An 18,015-nucleotide genomic window follows, 5' to 3' on the forward strand; every position below is an offset into this window, starting at 1 on the left:
TCTCACCTTTTATCTAGTTGCAAAGAAAGAAAATCTCATTACAATAATTTGTAAGCTTTAATTGCATTTCCAATTGAATTCTTTGTTGTGTGAGCCAAATGTGAGAACAATTTGCTTCCTGTGGTTCACTGCTGGAATAGCAACATGTTAAAATTTGCAGATATGATCCCAGTAAATAGGTGTAGTCAAAAGCTAAATGTTCCCAGTAATATTTCTTATTCCTTTAATTGAATTTACTTAACTCTTGCTCTGCTGAACCTGCAAGATGATCCAATTGATCCATGCTTTCTATATTTAATTGTAACATTTAATTTTCCATTAGTTTCCCTCCTCCTTTCCTCCCCACTTCTTAAGCTTGCGTTAATGCTGCCTCTCAGGATTATTGCTTATGGAGTTCAACATCAGGATGAAGCAGTAGAGACTGCATCATTAAATGTATTTAGGAGAAATATTAGAGGTGGCTTTTCATTCAGCGAGTGGTGGCAGAAAGGAATGAACTTCCGAATGAGATAGTTGCGCAGGGTCCCTTCTGTCATTTAAGAGAACATTGGATGTGTGCATGGAGGTGAGGGGGTTGGAAGGTTATTGGCGGTGAGCGAGAGGTTTGAGTTAGTGGAGTTGTTCTAGTGAACCGGTGCGGACTCGAAAGGCCGACATGGCCTCTTTCCGCTCCGTAAATAGTTATATGGTTATATTGTTATAAGACAGATTTTTCAATAGTTGGAGAATTAAGGGTTATGGGGAATAGACAGGTAAGTGGAGTGGAGTCCATAGCCAGATCAGCCATGATCTTATTGAATGGTGCAGCAGGCTTGACGAGTGGATGGCTGACTCCTGCTCCAATTTTTTTGCTTTCTTCTGGAGACCTGCAGCTGACTGACATAAACTCTGTTACTTGTATATGCTGCAACATTGCCAGCTGCTGTGGTAAAATATTTAGAAGGAAATGTGACCAATTTTCAACAGTGAGGCAGACCACGTCACTGTTTTTCCTGTACTGCTCCCTGTTTAGCATAGAGATGAGTGTCCCTTTTTACACAGCCGTTAAAAGACGGGAATTATCCACCTTTTAACCACTTCACTTACCTGTATAAACGCAATGAATGCGTGTGGGGGGGGGGGGGGTCATTTTCATGTGTATTACCTGCCAAGGTAGGTAGTATCAGAGTCGATGTGTCTCACATCAGCTCCTGTCTGAAAGCTGCACAGACCCAGCTTTTCTTGGTTCAGTGTGAAGGACTTGAGCTGGCTTTAAAGACCAGTCATTCACATGCTAATTAAGTGGAATCCCTGTGCATAACTTTGTGCACTGTATCCTGGAGTTGATGATCTACGGACTTCCTAATTCTGGCTGTAGATGGGTACCTGTGCAAAATCAGAACACAAGCCTACTGCCATATATAGAGAGAGATACGGTCACTTTAAATTTCAGGAATTGCCAATGCTGTTTGACTACAAATCTGCCTGAACAAGTAGGACTTTCTAAAGTTCAATGACCGTATGATGTAAAAATGTCCATAAATACAGGTATCCCCCATTTTTCGAAAGTTCCCTTTACGCCACTTTGCTAACCGAAAGAAATCTGAAGAGCATTTCTGCCTTTTTACGATAAAAGGCACCCCGAGCAGGGAGAGCTCCTTCTCCGGGAACTATGCTCAGCATCAAGCCACCATAGGTTTGAACAGTGGATGATCCTCTTCCCCTCTCCTACATACCCCAGTCTCCTGTACCTCCCACCACCCCAACCTCCAACAACTCAGCCTAACTATTATCACCACCACTACTTGTCTTCCCAATTCTCTTAATGTACAGTACAAACAGTACATTATCCGAAATGGTCGGGACTGGACCCATTTCGGATAAACGTTTTTTTCTGAAAACTGGTCACTTTTTAAAAACAGCCTAGTAGCAAAAGTAAATCACTCGTAACAGCAACAAGGGAAGGCTTTTTAAGTATTAAAATAATGTTTAATTCTCACCAAAAAAATGCTGGCTGCAGCCAATCACAGAAACCAATCAACTGCTGCCATTGATCCCTGGGGAGGCTTCCTACACCGGTGGAACACTCACTGGTGAGTCGATGGCCTCCTGCCTCTCTGGTCACTGGAGCTCCTGACTCCGAATCCTCCACTAAGCCTACAGAACAGGAGAGTCCAGTGTGCGTGTGTGGTAGTAGGCTGAGGGAAGGGTTCAGCATTGGAAGCTCTGTTGGGCTAATGAGGAGGGGAAGGAGAGGGAACACCACTGAGCCCAAGATCCCCTCCAGGAGGCCGCTCTCCTTGATGACGCTGGGACAAGGGATTCTTCTGACTGCTTGTGGCTGAGAGACAGTTTGAGAGGGAGAGTTGGGGAGAAAAGTCAAGAGGGGAAGGTAAAGAAGAAATGGAACGAGAGAGGGGAGGGAGTTGCCTGAAACAAGGACAATCGTCGTTCTCATTTCATGTCAAGTGAATTTTTTTTTGTTCAACCTGTGAGGTCACTTTGCCTCAGAAAAAATTTTTGGATAAATGAGGTTCTATGAGAATCCGATTTCAGATAATCAAAGTTGTACTGTGCATTATTTCTATTTTATATAGGCTGTGTAGTTATCATAATTCCTGCTTTAACTATGTGTTTGTGTCATTTTAGATCTTGAGTTATTTTTGGGTCTGGGAAAGCGAAAAAAATAATTCCCATAGAAATCAATGGTAATAGCTTCTTCGCCTTACACCATTTTGACTGAGGAAAGGTTTCATAGGAACGCTCTACTTTCAGATAGCGGGGGAAACCTGTAATTCAATATTGGGTGAGACCTGAAATGTTGACTCAATTTCTATCTCCACAGGTGCTGCCTGACCTGCTGAGTGTTTTTTCAGCCTTTTCTTTTTTGTTTTCAGATTTCCAGAGTCTGGAGTTATTTTTTTTAAAGAAATTCTTTGGCTGCAATTTCACATATTTGTGAGTGACCAACTTTAAATCAGCAGGTACACTACAAGAACAGGAACCTGATCAAACTGGCCAGATTCAGCTCTCTCTATGACAGCAGGGATTTTTACTTGCCTTTTATTGTATAATATTTTTAATAAAATGTTGTCAATTGCATGCTTTTGGGGGTCACCAGTTTCCATGTGGCAACTCCTCCCTTGTGTGTCAACATTTTGTACACAAATACATGTTTTTTTTACACTTTTATGCAGGCAAACCTCGACCATGGAGCGATCACCATTCAGCAGAGGGCAATGGGCCTCTCAATCACTGCGGGTTACTGCCAGAGAGCTGTCCATAGTTAATAAAAGAGGATCAGCTGCACTCAGGGAACGTTTTTCTAAGTAAGTAATTTTATAATAATAAAATTAGGTAGATTTTTTTTTTACAATGTATAAAATGTTGGCTTCTCTAATTTTGTGCTCACTAGCCCCTTTGACAGAGCTGTAAAGCTGGTTTTATCCACCTATTAAGATCAGTGTGTATAACTTTTTTTTTAATTTAAAAATCAAAGGCGGATGGGTGATCCAAACTTGCCTGTCTTCGATCATCCGGGGGGGTGGGATGGTGGGGGGGCATAGTCTCAGTGGTGGAGAGTATTTGACCTATGGAGCTGGCTTTTTTTCAGTTCTGTGTGAACACGCAATCCGGCTTCCTAAGAATACTGCGGCTTTGCAATTTTAAAAGAACTCTTGTCACTGTGGAAGAGTGGTCGATCAAATGGCTTGGAACAAACACGAGTGCAATTGCACATAATTCAAGTCAAGTTTATTGGCATCTGATTATACAAGTACAACCCAACAAAACTGCATTCTCTGGTCCTCTGTGCACAACCAGACGTAACGCTCAACCAGACGTAACGCTCAACCAGACGTAACGCTCAACCAGACGTAACGGTCAACCAGACAAATATGGTGGTGCTGGCTCTGATCCTCCTGTGTCTCTTCCCTGATGGGAGCAGCTGGAAGATGGTGTGTGTGGGGTGGAAGGGGTCCTCAATGATTTTTCACACCCTCTTCAGATAATGATCCCAGCAGATCATGTTGATGGGAGGAGGGAGACCCCAGTGATCCTCTCTGTCACTCTTATGGTCCTGTGGATTGACCTCTGATCCATTTCTCTGCAGCAACCATACCCCACTATGATGCAGCCGGCCGGGATGCTCTCAATAGATCTCCTATAGCAAGTTGACATGATGGTGGCTGGTAGCCTTGCCCATTCAGTCTTCTCAGGAAGTGCAGTCGCTGTTGCATCTTCCTGACCAGTGAGGAGATGTTGTGCATCCACGATAGGTCACTCGTTAAGTGAACTCCAAGGAACTTGGTGCTCTCCACTTTCTCCACTAGAGTTGTTGAGGTGTAGTGGAGGGTGGTTGTTCCTCATCTTCCTAAAGTCCACGATCATCTCCTTCATCTTGTCCACATTGAGACTCGGGTTGCTAGTGTCGCACCATTTTTTAAGATTTTCCACCTCTTCTCTGTAGTGTGACTTATTGTTGTTGATAAGACCAATGAATGTTGTATCTTCTCCAAACTTGATGACACTTTTGGATCTGGCGATGCAGTTAGTAACATGAACAGGAGTGGGCTGAGCACACAGCCCTGGGGTGTGCCAGTGCTCAGCGTGACCAGTGCTCGACATCAGTTGGGTGCAACAGGCTGGGCCCAGATCCTAGAGGAGGTGGCACTCTACCTAGAACTTGGCCCAAGATTATCGCCCGTATGCATGATTAAAATTGGAGGTGGGGAAAGTGGACTGTTCTCTAATGCAGATATTGAGAGGGTGTTACCTTTCTTTCCATGCCATCAGTTATGTAGCGATAGCATTCCTCACCCTGATGACTGCCATGTTGCATGCAGTCACGAAGCCAGTAGGTGACTACTTTGTTTTTGCAAAACTATGGTCATTCTTATTGACATTTATGAATGAAAATCCCTGGACCTTAGAGTAGCAGAGGAAGAAGCATAATCCAAGTTCCAGCCATGTAACTGTCATGGGTGAAAAAGGACACAACTGTTCTTCACTCTATTCCAACGGGTTGCCCAAGTAGGTGCAATTTAAATGTGGGGGAATTGGCAGTAACCTGCATTAAGTTTCTTCCTCTCCTGCTCCAAAGTCCAGGAATTTAAGCTCTCTCACACTGGGAACCAAATCTGTCAGGCACAGACTTTGAATCAACCTCTCTTGAATATTATTTTCTTTGCCCTGTCTCTCTATCCTTCAAAAGAAGTGCAGTATCTGATAATTTTAAGTAAACCTGGAGTTAATGCTGACCAGGAGTCCCACTTTACCGAGGCACAGAGCAATAAATATTTTGAGGTTGTTCCTTGATTTGCCCAATAGTAATCTCAGTCTCTTGTATTCTCTCTCCATCTCTCATCAGGTATCAGAAGGCAGCAGAGGAAGCAAGCAGTGATCGACGAAAAGGGGTAATGTATTTTCAGTGCTTTCTGGTTGTTTTTGTGTATGCCAAGAATGCTCATTGAAGGATGTGCTCTGCATTTTGTGTACAAAAAATATAAACTGGGCTGAAGCCGAGGTTTTAAATGATGTTTTCAATGTAGAAGTACAGTAAAACCCCTGTTATCCGGAATTTAAGCAACCGACAAACAAAAACACAAAAAATAAATGGGTACAAAATATGGAAGTTTAAAATTAGCACAACTCCCTATTAGTTCACCAATCACGCAACACACAATTTCAAGAAACCGGAAAATTCACTTATCTGGCATCTACCAGTTGATGCAGCTTAATTTTACTGTAGGTAATATAAATATAAGATGTCTGTCCTTTTGTGTTGGCTTATTCTCCCTAAAGCACAAAACAATGGCTCTGTTAAAAACACTGTGGAACAACTCTGTTTATAATACTATATATTACTACAGCGTGATATTTTGGTGATTAAATGATCTTGCTGTAATCAAATGCTACTACCCCCTCATCATACCACAATGGAAACACGTGGTTGTTCTCGAAAGCAATAGCATTAGTAGTCATCTCTCTCAGGTGTACTTGTGATTTGGCCTCTTTGCCCCCAAAGTGGTTGTTCACAGCTCATTATAACAACCTCATGGATTAATTCAAGAATCATCTAACACTTTTAACTGGGGTGGCTGTTACAGAGCAATGAGGAATGGGGATAAAACAAAATTGGTTGTCATCTAAATAAGCGGAGAGACAGGAATCTATGGGTAATTTAATTTTTGTTTTTGTGTACTGCTGGCAGGATTACGCTAGATTTCAGCATCTGCAAATTTTGTGTTTCTCTACTGGATACCAGTTGGTAAATTGGCAGGAGAGATTGCACCATTGCACCATTTATGATTGTATTCTCTGGAATGTAGGTTAAGGACTGGTTTAATTTAAGTTTTCAAGTCAATGGAGAAATTGGAGAGGGACTTTTTTCTTGTTGGTTAGGGAACTCTAGCCAAGTGGGATTAAGTTCAAAAATTGTAGTTGGGCATTTTAAGAATGAAATTCTGAAACATTTCGACATGCAGTGTCGTTCAGTTCCAGGGCAGTCAATTTTAAATGAAAGATTGGACAAATTGTGCTCTGCAAATATCGAAGTAAAGATAGAGGACAGTGTTTTGGATTTGCAATGAAATTCTCTCAGATTTCTTGTATCTCATTCAATGACAGAACAAGCTCAAGGGGCTGAAGATCGTACCAGGGGTGGTGGGGGGCGGGGGGGGGGGGGGTGGTGGTGTAGGTTAATTAGGTGTAAATTGGGCGGCACAGACTCTTAGAGCAGAATTGGCCTGTAACAGTGCTGTATGTCTAAATTTAAATTTAAAAAAAATCTGCAGACTTTTCCTATGCAAGATGGAATCAAATTCCTTTCTATCTTGTGTTAAGAAAAGCCATTTGGATAGGGTGTGATGTGCATTGGGAATTGTAGACAAGGGTCACAAGGGTCAAATATTTTTTTGAGAAGGAAAATAGTTGGGAAACATTTCCAGAGGAGGAATGATTAATAGTTGTTCAAAAATGTGGGGATTTTGAGAATAGAAAATCTTTGCCTCAATGAAAACAAATGGGCTTTCAGGGATCTGCACACTTCAATAAACGACTTCAATTTTCATGATTCAGAAAAGATTTAAATTTTAATAAGCAGTTTAAAAATTGGTAAATAAAGACCCAAGTTGAGGTCAGTTGCTTCCCACTTTCATAATTTGAGTAGTACTTAGTTGCTTTGAAGAACAATACATTTTCTGTCTATTACCCTTGTCAAGGTTAAATGGCTGTTAGGATTTGAAGAGTTAAAATTGAGGTGGGCCTCAATCCCATGTTATCCAATAATCCTTTTTAATTCCTACAGGTTTTATCTTGCTATTTTTCTCTTTCAAATAGTCTACGTAGTAGGATAAGAAGAGGAGTGTTCAGCATTTGGTGTTGATAATGAATTGCAAACAGGTACAGTCCTGGAGGTTCATTTTGAAGGTTGTTTATCTTTTTGAAGATTGTGCATCCAATTTTCACAATGGCAGCATTTACTGAGATTCCTTTGGTTTCAATAGATGTAGCAAGCAGTTTTTGCACATTAAGTAAGTTTTCCAGGTTGAACTGTTGATGCAACTCAATTTTGTATACTTCTAAAATCTATTGTATTTAGGGCATTAATATTGGAAATCAGTTGCGCTATAATATGTAGGTTATATATTGTGGTAGAGCTGTCTGAGGGCAAAGACCATGTCAGTAGTTCCTCTGTTTGCGCGAAAGCCGCACTGTGATTCTGGGAGAATATTCTCGGCGACACTAGGTATTATTCTATTTAGTAGAATCCTAGCGAAGATTTTGCCTGCAATGGAGAGCAGCGTGATTCCCCTGTAGTTTGAGCAGTCTGATTTCTCGCCTTTGTTTTTGTACAGGGTGATGATGGTGGCATCACGAAGGTCCTGAGGCAGTTTTCCTTGGTCCCAACAAAGCTTGAAAAACTCATGCAGTTTGGCATGCAGAGTTTTGCCGCCAGCCTTCCAGACCTCTGGGGGGGATTCCATCCATACCTGCTGCTTTGCCACATTTCAGTTGTTCGATTGCCTTATATGTCTCATCCTGGGTGAGGACCTCATCCAGCTCTAGCCTTAGGGGCTGTTGAGGGAGCTGGAGCAGGGCGGAATCTTGGACTGAGCGGTTGGCACTGAAAAGAGATTGGAAGTGTTCTGACCATCGGTTGAGGATGGAGATCTTGTCGCTGAGGAGGACTTTGCCGTCTGAGCTGCGCAGCGGGCTTTGGACTTGTGGTGAGGGGCCGTACACAGCCTTTAGAGCCTCGTAGAAACCCCTGAAGTCGCCAATGTCCTCATTTTAATTTGCTTTTATTTTCACTGAGTTTGTATGGCTTGGAATCAAGGTGGGTAGATAAAGTGCAGATGCAGGACAATGGTGATCTAATTGAAAAATGAGATGGACTTGAAAGCCCAAAAGTTCCTGTAACTATTAGGTATATTCTACCACCTTTTAAGTGCTGAATTGCATTTTGCCTATTCTTCATTGTAGGCTTGCAATATAAATTGTGCTTATGGCAAAATCAATGTTGTGATATATCAGTGCTTACTGGGCTAGGAAATGCAATAAAGAGCGTCAGCAAGAACCTGGAAATGTGGACTTCTGGATGAACTCGGTAGGTCAGATTACTTCTCTGGAGGCAAAGGGCTCCTATTAACTTCACTGACACTCCCTGACTCAGGGTTCCTCCAGAAGCTTTTTTTGTGTGTGTGCCGGCATATCTATTGGGAACCTCTTGCCCCATCTGTGGAAGTGTCTGTATTGAATTGAATGATTGAATGAGGAAAACCTTTGACTTGCCTGGAGAGCAAGCAAAAATAACCTTTTTTTTTAAAAAAATCACTCTCGATACACATGACAATGGACAATTCAATACAGACTCTTCCACAGATGGGTCAAGAGGTGCCTATGTTGCCCTACATCAAGATCCAAATTAGTGTGGAAGTAAGTTGCCCTCAATGCTGAGAGACTGTCTGAGAGGATAATGATTGGTGACCATGTTTGAATTATCTTCAGAGATCTGTGTAGGTTTTTGCTTACATTAGTAATCATTTGGATGATTTGTATAGAGTGGAACTGTGGCCTTGGATGAGTCTTGCCACTTCAGAAGGGACAAAGGATGCATCACTCTATCTGAAACTCTAGGTTAACATCACGCTATGTGATTTGTATCCCACCCTCGCCACACAAGGCCCAGCATACCAATGATGTCATTGATATGTCATGTCAATGCCCTTGACTGTTTCAATTGAGGAACTTCGTTCCATCAGAAACTCTCTGGTAACACTGTGGACACTGTGTGTACTGTATGTCCATTATATGAAAGATTTATTAACAGGAAATGAGTCATTGGTGCAACATAATTGTAACAGTCACATTTTACATCTTGATATGTTCTTTATACTTTTCAGTTTATTTGTAGTTGAAGATTTTTCCAGTTGTAGCATGTTATTGTTACTCATTTGCAAGTCTAAATGGGAGAGGAAATTATTTGCATTACAGCAAGCAAATCCAAATGGAAATATTGCAAAATATCAGCAAATTTCTCTGAGAACAAAACGAAGGATTTTAGCTGTGGAACTGAGAAACAAAGTGTAACTATGGAAGTGGGTTCAATTGAAACATTTTTTAAAATTTTGGACAGGTATGACTTGGGGGATTTCGAATGGCCAAGAAAATGCACTAACAGTTCAACTTCCTCAGAACCCTGTGGAAACTGGGCACGTCACCTGTGTCCACTTTACTGCATCCTGTGAGGGTGCATCACTGTGGTAAACAAACTGCTCTGCCCAAGACCACAAGAAAATGCAGACAGTTGTGAACATGACTCAGACCAAAGTAGCCCACCACTGCATTCTCAAGATCACTGGGGATGAGCAATAAATAACTCCTCGCCAGTGTTTCCAACTTCTGGGAGGGATCTGTTACCTTTAAATAAACCCCACTATCGACTCATTAGTGCATGTCATCTGAAATTCCAGTTGATAAAGGAAAACTGCCTGTTCAGGTTGTTTCCTGTTGCTGACTGGATTTGAAAATCTAAAATCAGCCACCCCCTAACTTGTGCAGACATCAGTCTGGTGAACTCCTGCACAATGAACTGACTTTGCTTTCTGGCTTGAATATAAAGATATCCATGTGGAGAGGAATGATATAAGAACTGTGCACTCTATATGCCCACAAAGTTGAAACTACCACTCACAAGAAATTAGTTTTAAAAACAAAAAGTAAGAACTTGTTTTATGTTCCAGTGCTACGAGTGAAATCCTTAACAATTCCCTTCATTGTTCTTCCTTTTTCCTTATAAGGATACCCTGCTGTTTTATCATTTCCTGCTCCAGTTTCCTGCCTTTCTGTTAAGCCCCCAAGGCAGAAATGCCTATACAAGTTGTAGCACTAAATGGTTGCAGCTGCCCCTGAAACTTGAAGCACAAGTGACACGTATGTGCATGTGTGTGCACCATTTCCTGCTTGGTGAATTGTACAGAACCTTCAACCCATGCTGTGGGCATTCCTTTCCTGTAACTGTTAATTTGTCCTCTTACAGAACACTGAAAAATTTGCCCCTAACCTGAGGAAGGGAACCCTGAGCATCTTGAAGAAGAAGTGGGAAGCTCCAGAATCATCAGCACAGCCTTTGCCTCAAAAGTCGCCTGTCAGAATGAACCGATCTCTGGTCACTGCCGTCAGTCCAAAACCAGATGCTAGCTTGAGGTTTCGAAGTGAATCGGATCAGAATTCCAAGAGTCCAACCACAAGAAGCAAATCTCCCAGGAGTCCAGGAGCCTCAAACAGATTTTCTTACCCTGGTGCAGAGAGCGAGAGGCAGGGTGAGAGCTGGAAGATGGAGAGAGCATTTTCAAAAGAGGGCAATGAAATGGAGAATGGAACAGGGCGAGACCTAACAATCATCCCCAAAATTGAAAAGTTTAACGTCCCATTGAACAGTTTGAAGAGGATGTTTGAGAAGGGTGATGTGAATACTCGGCCCAAGTGCAGACAACATGATCTCCCAGTCAACGTAAGTGTCTGCGTTGAGAGGTGCTGTTTGAATTAAGGCAGAGTTCTGTTCATTTTAAATTAAGTTTCTTGCTCTGATCTCTGGAAATAGTGGCTGACTTTGTGCAGAATCCTCTTGTGGCTTAGAATTTTAAAAACATTGTGTTGGTTCAATATTTACAATTTCAAATGTGTTTGAATTAGAAGTTTTAAATTTTGTTAAGAAACAAGTGATCCGCCCCATGACATTTAATGCAATTTTCTTAATTTCATGAAAAAGGGTTCTCCCTCCACAACAAGCTTCGTTTGAAGATTTGTTAAAAAATAATGATATTGCATGCAAGACCCACTGAATTCTAGTCATAGTTCACTTGTTTAGGTTCAATTTAAAAATTGGAAAGGGATTTTTTTCTTGCAGTCTCCAGCGTCAAATAAAACTAGAGGAAAGGACGACCTAACTCCCAGGATTTGATTTCCCCCCCCCCCCCCCCCTCTGCCATTTACACTTGGTCTGAGCTAAGAGTGTGAAGGTAAGTCCTGCCTTCTGTCTTGGCTGCTGTCTGGCAATGTTGCTGGGTAAGTGTCCATATGTAGGTGCCAACCGAGGCTAGGATTGGCTGTTAAGTAGCTTGTGCATTTCCTTGCTGAGGTTCAAATCTGTCTTTTTGTTTAATGTACAGTAGGGCTAACAATAAATGCCAGAATAACTTGTTTCAAGATTAAAAGAAAAATCTGGTAAGAATTCCCCTCTTCCTCCCTCTCCCCTTTTCTTCCTTTTGCTCCCCATCTTTGTATAATTAAAATAATTTTTAAACAAATAATAACCATAAGATATTCCTAGCTTGGTCACATGCTCTAAACCGTTAAAGAAAACTAAATGTGCCTCTTGGTTGACCATTTTCATCATGGAGCCTGGAGAGATGAATGGAGCAGGAGAGAGAGAGATGGTCCCAGGTTTGGTTGTGCTGTCTTGATTGAGGTAACAGTGAACGTGCCTTTTCAATTCTCAGCTGCATTGAATTAGGGAAGGAAAATTTGGCCAGTGTTTCTACTGGTGAATCAGCCAAGACCATTCAGTTGTATCGCTGAGAAGCATAGAACTTGATCCATGGGGAGCCCCGAACTCAGTGATCAACTAGCACTCCCTTGGCTTGTTTTAAGTGAATGGGAACTATCTCTCCCAACTGTCATAAAATCTAGCTGGGTTAAGAGGTGGCCATTTGGCCCCTCTGCATCTGCTCTGATATTTTGTGATGTATGTATTTATGAGGCTCTGCTATAATTATTTTTGGGAGAGTCAGGAAGATGAGCAAGTGCTTTAGCATTCAAGCCTGTTGTGGATTCTGTCACTTCAGCTGACCCCCTCAAGTGTTAGATCAGCTCAAAGCGGATTTTGTTCATTTAGCAAAATGTCCCAACATTTTGCACGTGTTCTCAAGTGAATGTTAATAGTTGTATGTGTATGTTCATTAAAGAAAATCTCCAAGTAATCAAAAGCTTAGTCAAGGATATTTCATATTTGAAGACCATTTTAAAAGATTTGTTCAGACTGAAGGCCACCAGGAGAGAAAAGATTAAAATCAGTTGTTTGAGGAAGCTGAAAGAAAGATGCTGTGTGCCAGGTGGAAGAGGGCCTCAAGATTTTGCACACCCTCTTCAGACAATGATCCCGGTAGATCATGTCAATGGGGGGTGGGGTGAAGAGAAGGGGAGGGAGACTCCAGTGATCCTCTCTGCCAGTCTTATGATCCTGAGGATTAACCTCCAATCCATTTCTCTGCAGCAACCGTACCCACACTGTGATGCAGCCAGCCAGAACACTCTTGACAGAGCTCCTGTGGATGGTTTATATATTGGTGTCCAGTAGCCTTGCCCGCTTCAGTCTTCTCAGGAAGTGCAAACACTGTTGTGCCTTCCTGACCTGTCCATGATAGGTCACGAGATAACTGAACTCCGAGAAAGTTCCTGTTTTAACTCTAACTCCAAGGAAGTTGCCTTTGGTCATTAAGTTTTGCAATAAATCGCCAGCTTCTCTTGATAACTGAACCTTCTCTATCTGGCTGAAGCAAAATTACGACAACTCTTACTTACCCCTCCAACAGGACCTCATCAAATCACTGTATCATGCACCATCTCTGAACTCATAACTTCTGGTCACCTCGCTGCCATGTCCTCAAACCTTATTGTTTCCCAACCCCGTACCACCCATTTCTACCTCCTACCCAGATCCACAATCCCAATTGTCCCAGCAGACCCATTGTGTCCGCATGCTCCTACCCCACCGAATCGGTCTCTGCTTGCCTTGACTCTGTTTGGGCCCCCCCCCCCCCCCCCGGCCCAGTCCCTACCCACCTACATCTGGGACATTTCACATGCCCTCCATCACTTCAACAACTTCCAGTTCCCTGAACTCGACCATCTTATATTTACCATGGATATCCAATCCCTATGCACCTCCATACTGAAGGCCTCAAAACCTTTCATTTTTTTCTGGTCAATAGAACCAACCAATCCCCCTCCACCACCACCTTCCATTCCATTCTCTAAATTTCTCCATCGCATCTGCATCCAGGATGAGGACTTCAATGCCGGATCATCAGAGGTGTCCTCCTTTTTTCAAACTAGGTGGCTTTCCCTCTACCACCACAACTCAGCACTCACCCGCACACCCTCCATTACACGCACATCTGCCCTGGTCCCCCCTGCTCCCATGTGTGACAAAGATTTCTCATGTCCTTACCTACCACCCCACCAGCTTCCACATCCAAAACATCCTCCTCCGCCATCTACTATGTGATCCCACCACTAGACACATTCCCTTCTCTGCCTTCCACAGGGACCACTCCCTCTGTGACTCCCTCATCCACTCCTCCCTCCCCACCAATCATTCCCTTGGGACCTACCCCTGTGACCGCAGGAGATGCTCCATTCGAGCCCACACCTCTTCCCTCACCACCATTCCGGGCCCCAAACTGTCCTTCTAAGTGAAGCAACACTTCACTTGTAAATCTACATTGTTCATCTACCGCATCCGGTGCTCCCGCTGTGGTCTCCTCTACATCAGAGAGACTGGACGCAGACCGGGAGATGGCTTTGTTGAGCAACTCGGCTCTGTCCGCTTCAATAGTGTGGATCTCCCAGTGGCCACCCATTTCAATTCCCCGTCCCATTCCTTTGCCGACATATCTGTTCATGGTCTCATGCACTACCAGACTGAGACCACCTGCAAATTGGAGGAACAACACCTCATCTTTTGACTGGGCACCCTCCAACTGGATGGCACTAATATCGACTTCTTTGGCTTTCTTTAAAACCTCCCCCACTCCTTGTCTCCCTTGTTGTCTCTCCTTTCCCTGTCTCCTTTTGTTCATGATAAATTCTCACTTTATCCCTTATCAGATCCAATGAACACCTTTTGTTGGTCTGGATTTCTCCCCCATTGTTTCAATTCTGAGACTTCCTGATACATCCTGCTTCTACCTTTTCTGATTTTTTTTTTCCCTTGAAGAAGGGCTCGGGCCCGAAACATCAGCAATGTATCTTTTCTCCTATAGATGCTGAAAAGACCGGCTGAGTTCCTCCAGCGTTTCGGTGTGTTCCCTTCATCCGTGAAACCGTTTTTGACATGCATTATACATTGGCACACCCAAGTCCCAACTAGAAATTTGCACTGTGGTCCTATCTGTTCCATCACATGAGCTGCTCAGAGCTTGGAGATGTGCCTACATTTGTGTGAGCAGCATAAAATAGCCACATGACAACACTTTGAGATGTGCTTTATTGCCAGTAAAGCACCAAATGACATCTGGAGACCACAGAAGGTGCTCGAGAAGGGCAAGTCTTGCCAAAACTGCTGAGAGTGTGTCTGTCTGAGAAATGTGCAACATTATTGGGCAAAGCTTTGAAGAAATGGCCAAAGTAAGAGCCGACTTACCTCTGACTGGTGTTTGTGTGACAGACAGGATACTGAAAGGAGAGCATTCAACATGATAAAATGTCAAATGACTTGCATGATCTATGCAGTCACACAATGAAACACTAGGCTCTTTTTTGGTCCACTGACCTGGAGCATACAATTATTCCATTCTACTTTCCCATCTTTTTATAACTTTGTTTTGCCTTTAAGTGGAGAATGAAAAACTGCCTGGCAAAGAGGCGCCATTGCTTTTAGTCTTTTTGACATTTGCTGCATGATATGAAGACATGTTTTTCCATGCCAGGCGTTCCATGGCTTTTCAAGTGCTACCCAACTTGCAGCATTCTGGATAGCTGAGGAAAGTTGATGTCCTGGTGGTTTGTATCCTTTTGAAGATTGATCTGTTTAGCTGGCAAACCTTCATCCCTGCATTTTGAATCTTATAATCTATCTTTTCAAGGAATGTTTGTGTTGGGATTGATGCCACTATAATATCAAATAAACACTCAAGACCCTTGGAATCGCATATTGGCCTCAAACCAACCATCCTATTGATCTATTTTCTCTTTTCACCTCCATTCTACTTTCCCATCTTTTTATAACTTTGTTTTGCCTTTAAGTGGAGAATGAAAAACTCCATCCCCCATATTGAAGGTCTCAAAACCCTTTGTTTCTTTCTCAAAAGACCCAACCAGTCCACCACCAAAACCCTCCTCTGTCTGACAGAACTTGTCATTCCCCCCTCAATAACTTCTCCTTTTGTTCTTCCCACTTTCTCCATTGAAGGGGTAGCCATGGGTACCTGCATGGGTCCCAGTTTTGCCTGCCTTTTTGTTGACATGTGGAGTAATCCATACTGCAAGGCTACACAGACAAATCTCCTCAACTCTTTGTCAACTACATTGGCAACTACATTGGCAACTACATTGGTGTTGCCTCAGGCACTCATGATGAGCTCCTCAACTTTATCCACGTTTGCTGTTAACTTTCACCCTGACCTCAAATTCACTTGGTCCATTTCTGGCAACACTTTCCTCTTTCTTGATCTGGCTTCATCTCGGGAGACATTTTCCACAAACCCACCAACTCTCACAGCTACCTCAACTAAATCTCTTCACAGCCTGACCCTGGTAAAGATCCCATTCATATCTTTCAATTTCTCTGTTAAATCTGCTCCCAGGCTAAGGCCCATTCCAGAACATCCGAGATGTCTTTCAAAAAATGTGGCTTCCCCCCTATACTGCCATCAACTCAGCCCTTGCCTGCATGTCCTCTATTTCCCACACATCCACCCTGACCCCCTCTGCCCCAAGATGCAATAAGGACAGAATTCTCCTACCATCCACCAGCCTCCACAATTTCTGCCACATACAATGTGATCCACCACCAGACACTTTTTCCCCTCCATTTTCTGCAGGGACCACTCCCTGCATGACTCCCTTATCCCTTGCCAGTCTGCTTCTGCAGACTAGGAAATTGTTTAATTGAGCACTAGCTCTGTCTGCTGCAATAAGTGGGACCTCTCAGTGGCCAACCATTCCAACTCCTGATGTTCGTCCATGGTCTTGTGCACTGCCACACCGAGGCCACCCACAAATTGGAGGAACAACACCTAAGTGAATCACAGCACTCTTCAACCAGATGGCGTTAATATTAACTTAACCATTTTCTGTCGGACCCTTCCCCTGCCTCTCTCTCCCTTACCCCACTTTTTTCCTCCAGTTCTCCACCTCCTTCCCTCCATTCAGAGAACTACCCCCTCCCCCTATCATTTAGTTTTTTTTCTCTTCTGGCTTCTCATCCATATTCACCTGTGACAAGGGTGCCAACCTTTTAATTTTTAATTTAGACAAACAGCACGGTAACAGGCCATTTCGGCCCGAGTTCGTACCGCCCAATTAACCAACCCGCCAATATGTACTCGTGGCTGAAATGGCCTGTTACCATGCTGTGTGTCTAAATTAAAATTAAAAGGTTAACCACCCTTGACCTATGGCCTATGATCCTCCCCCTGAAACTTCTTCCTCCTCCCCCTCCATTTTTTTGTTCAGGGACCTGCCTGCTTTCTGCTCATACCTTGACAAAGCACTCAGGCCCAAAACATTGATTATATACCTTTGCTTCCTATGGATGATGTTACAGCACCAGTGATCAAGACAGGGGTTTGAATCTGGTGCTGTCTGTAATGAGTTTGTATGATCTTCCTGTGTCATGTAGGTTTCCTCCAGGTGAACTGGCTTCCTCCCACTGCTCAAAATGTTCTGGGGTTGTAGGTTAATTGGGCAACACAGACTTGTTGGCTGATAGGGCCTGTTACCATGCTGTATGGCTAAATTTAAATTTAAAAATCTCTGCAGGGCACTGCAATATCAAAGTAAGAGAGTGGCCATGTAAAGTTGGATTTTGAACAAAATGCATGATCATATTTGATTGGAGGATTTTACCTGACTGATGCTCTGGATGCATTGCCTGGTGTGATGGGGTGTGTCAACTGGGGGAATCTCCTCACCTTGGTGTGTTTTGAAGTGGTCAGTTCATTGTTCTGCTATTCAGTTTCAGCTTTCTGAAACTCGATGATACCTGTGCACAAATGCTGAAATATCGCTGCAATTTAAACATTTATTTTTCTCTCTTTCCTATTCCTCTGAATGTTGGTGACTGTTATCATTTCTGATGAAGTTTGTTTTATTTTCCCATTTCCAGCATGTGCTTTTTGCTCTCTCTAAATAGTGGTGTTGCTCAGATTCCATTTTGGTGCGAAAGTGGCATGAAAATTTTGATTTCTACCCTCTTAAAACTTTGAAAAACAACCCAATTATGGATTTTGGTCTTTTCAGTCTGAACTGCACCAAAAATATTTCAATTATTAACACCGGCCATGGTTTCCAGTTACCAGAGGCTTCATCCCTTGGCTGAAATATTAGTCTGAAGTTGTTCTTTGTCTGTTCACGAGGATGCAAGTTTCCTTGGCAAATTGCTGAGGAGAGTTCATTTTCCTGGCCACGATTTGCTCTCTGACCAATGCATCAAATTATATGGTCATTAGCTTATTTGCTGTTCATGTGACCTTGCTATCTTTGAATGAAATAGTTGTAAAATGGTTTTGGGTGGCCTGTGCACTTTTTTTT

The 18,015-nt window shown here is 42.8% G+C and overlaps 1 protein-coding gene across 6 annotated transcripts in view; it reads left to right on the forward strand.

Annotated features, from left to right (window-relative positions):
- The window catches only part of lima1a (LIM domain and actin binding 1a), a 115,177-nt gene that overhangs the window by 65,054 nt on the left and 32,108 nt on the right, over positions 1-18,015 (forward strand). For all 6 annotated transcript variants that reach the window (XM_069905920.1, XM_069905921.1, XM_069905922.1 and 3 more), the window contains 3 exons: positions 3,177-3,308; positions 5,348-5,393; positions 10,520-10,993. In XM_069905920.1, the coding sequence (XP_069762021.1) occupies positions 3,190-3,308; positions 5,348-5,393; positions 10,520-10,993 (639 nt within the window). In that variant the 5' untranslated portion in view covers positions 3,177-3,189. Of the gene's footprint in view, positions 1-3,176; positions 3,309-5,347; positions 5,394-10,519; positions 10,994-18,015 lie in introns of those variants that run through there.

Source organism: Narcine bancroftii, chromosome 12 (genome assembly GCF_036971445.1).
Source record: "Narcine bancroftii isolate sNarBan1 chromosome 12, sNarBan1.hap1, whole genome shotgun sequence".
NCBI classification, from domain to species: domain Eukaryota; kingdom Metazoa; phylum Chordata; class Chondrichthyes; order Torpediniformes; family Narcinidae; genus Narcine; species Narcine bancroftii.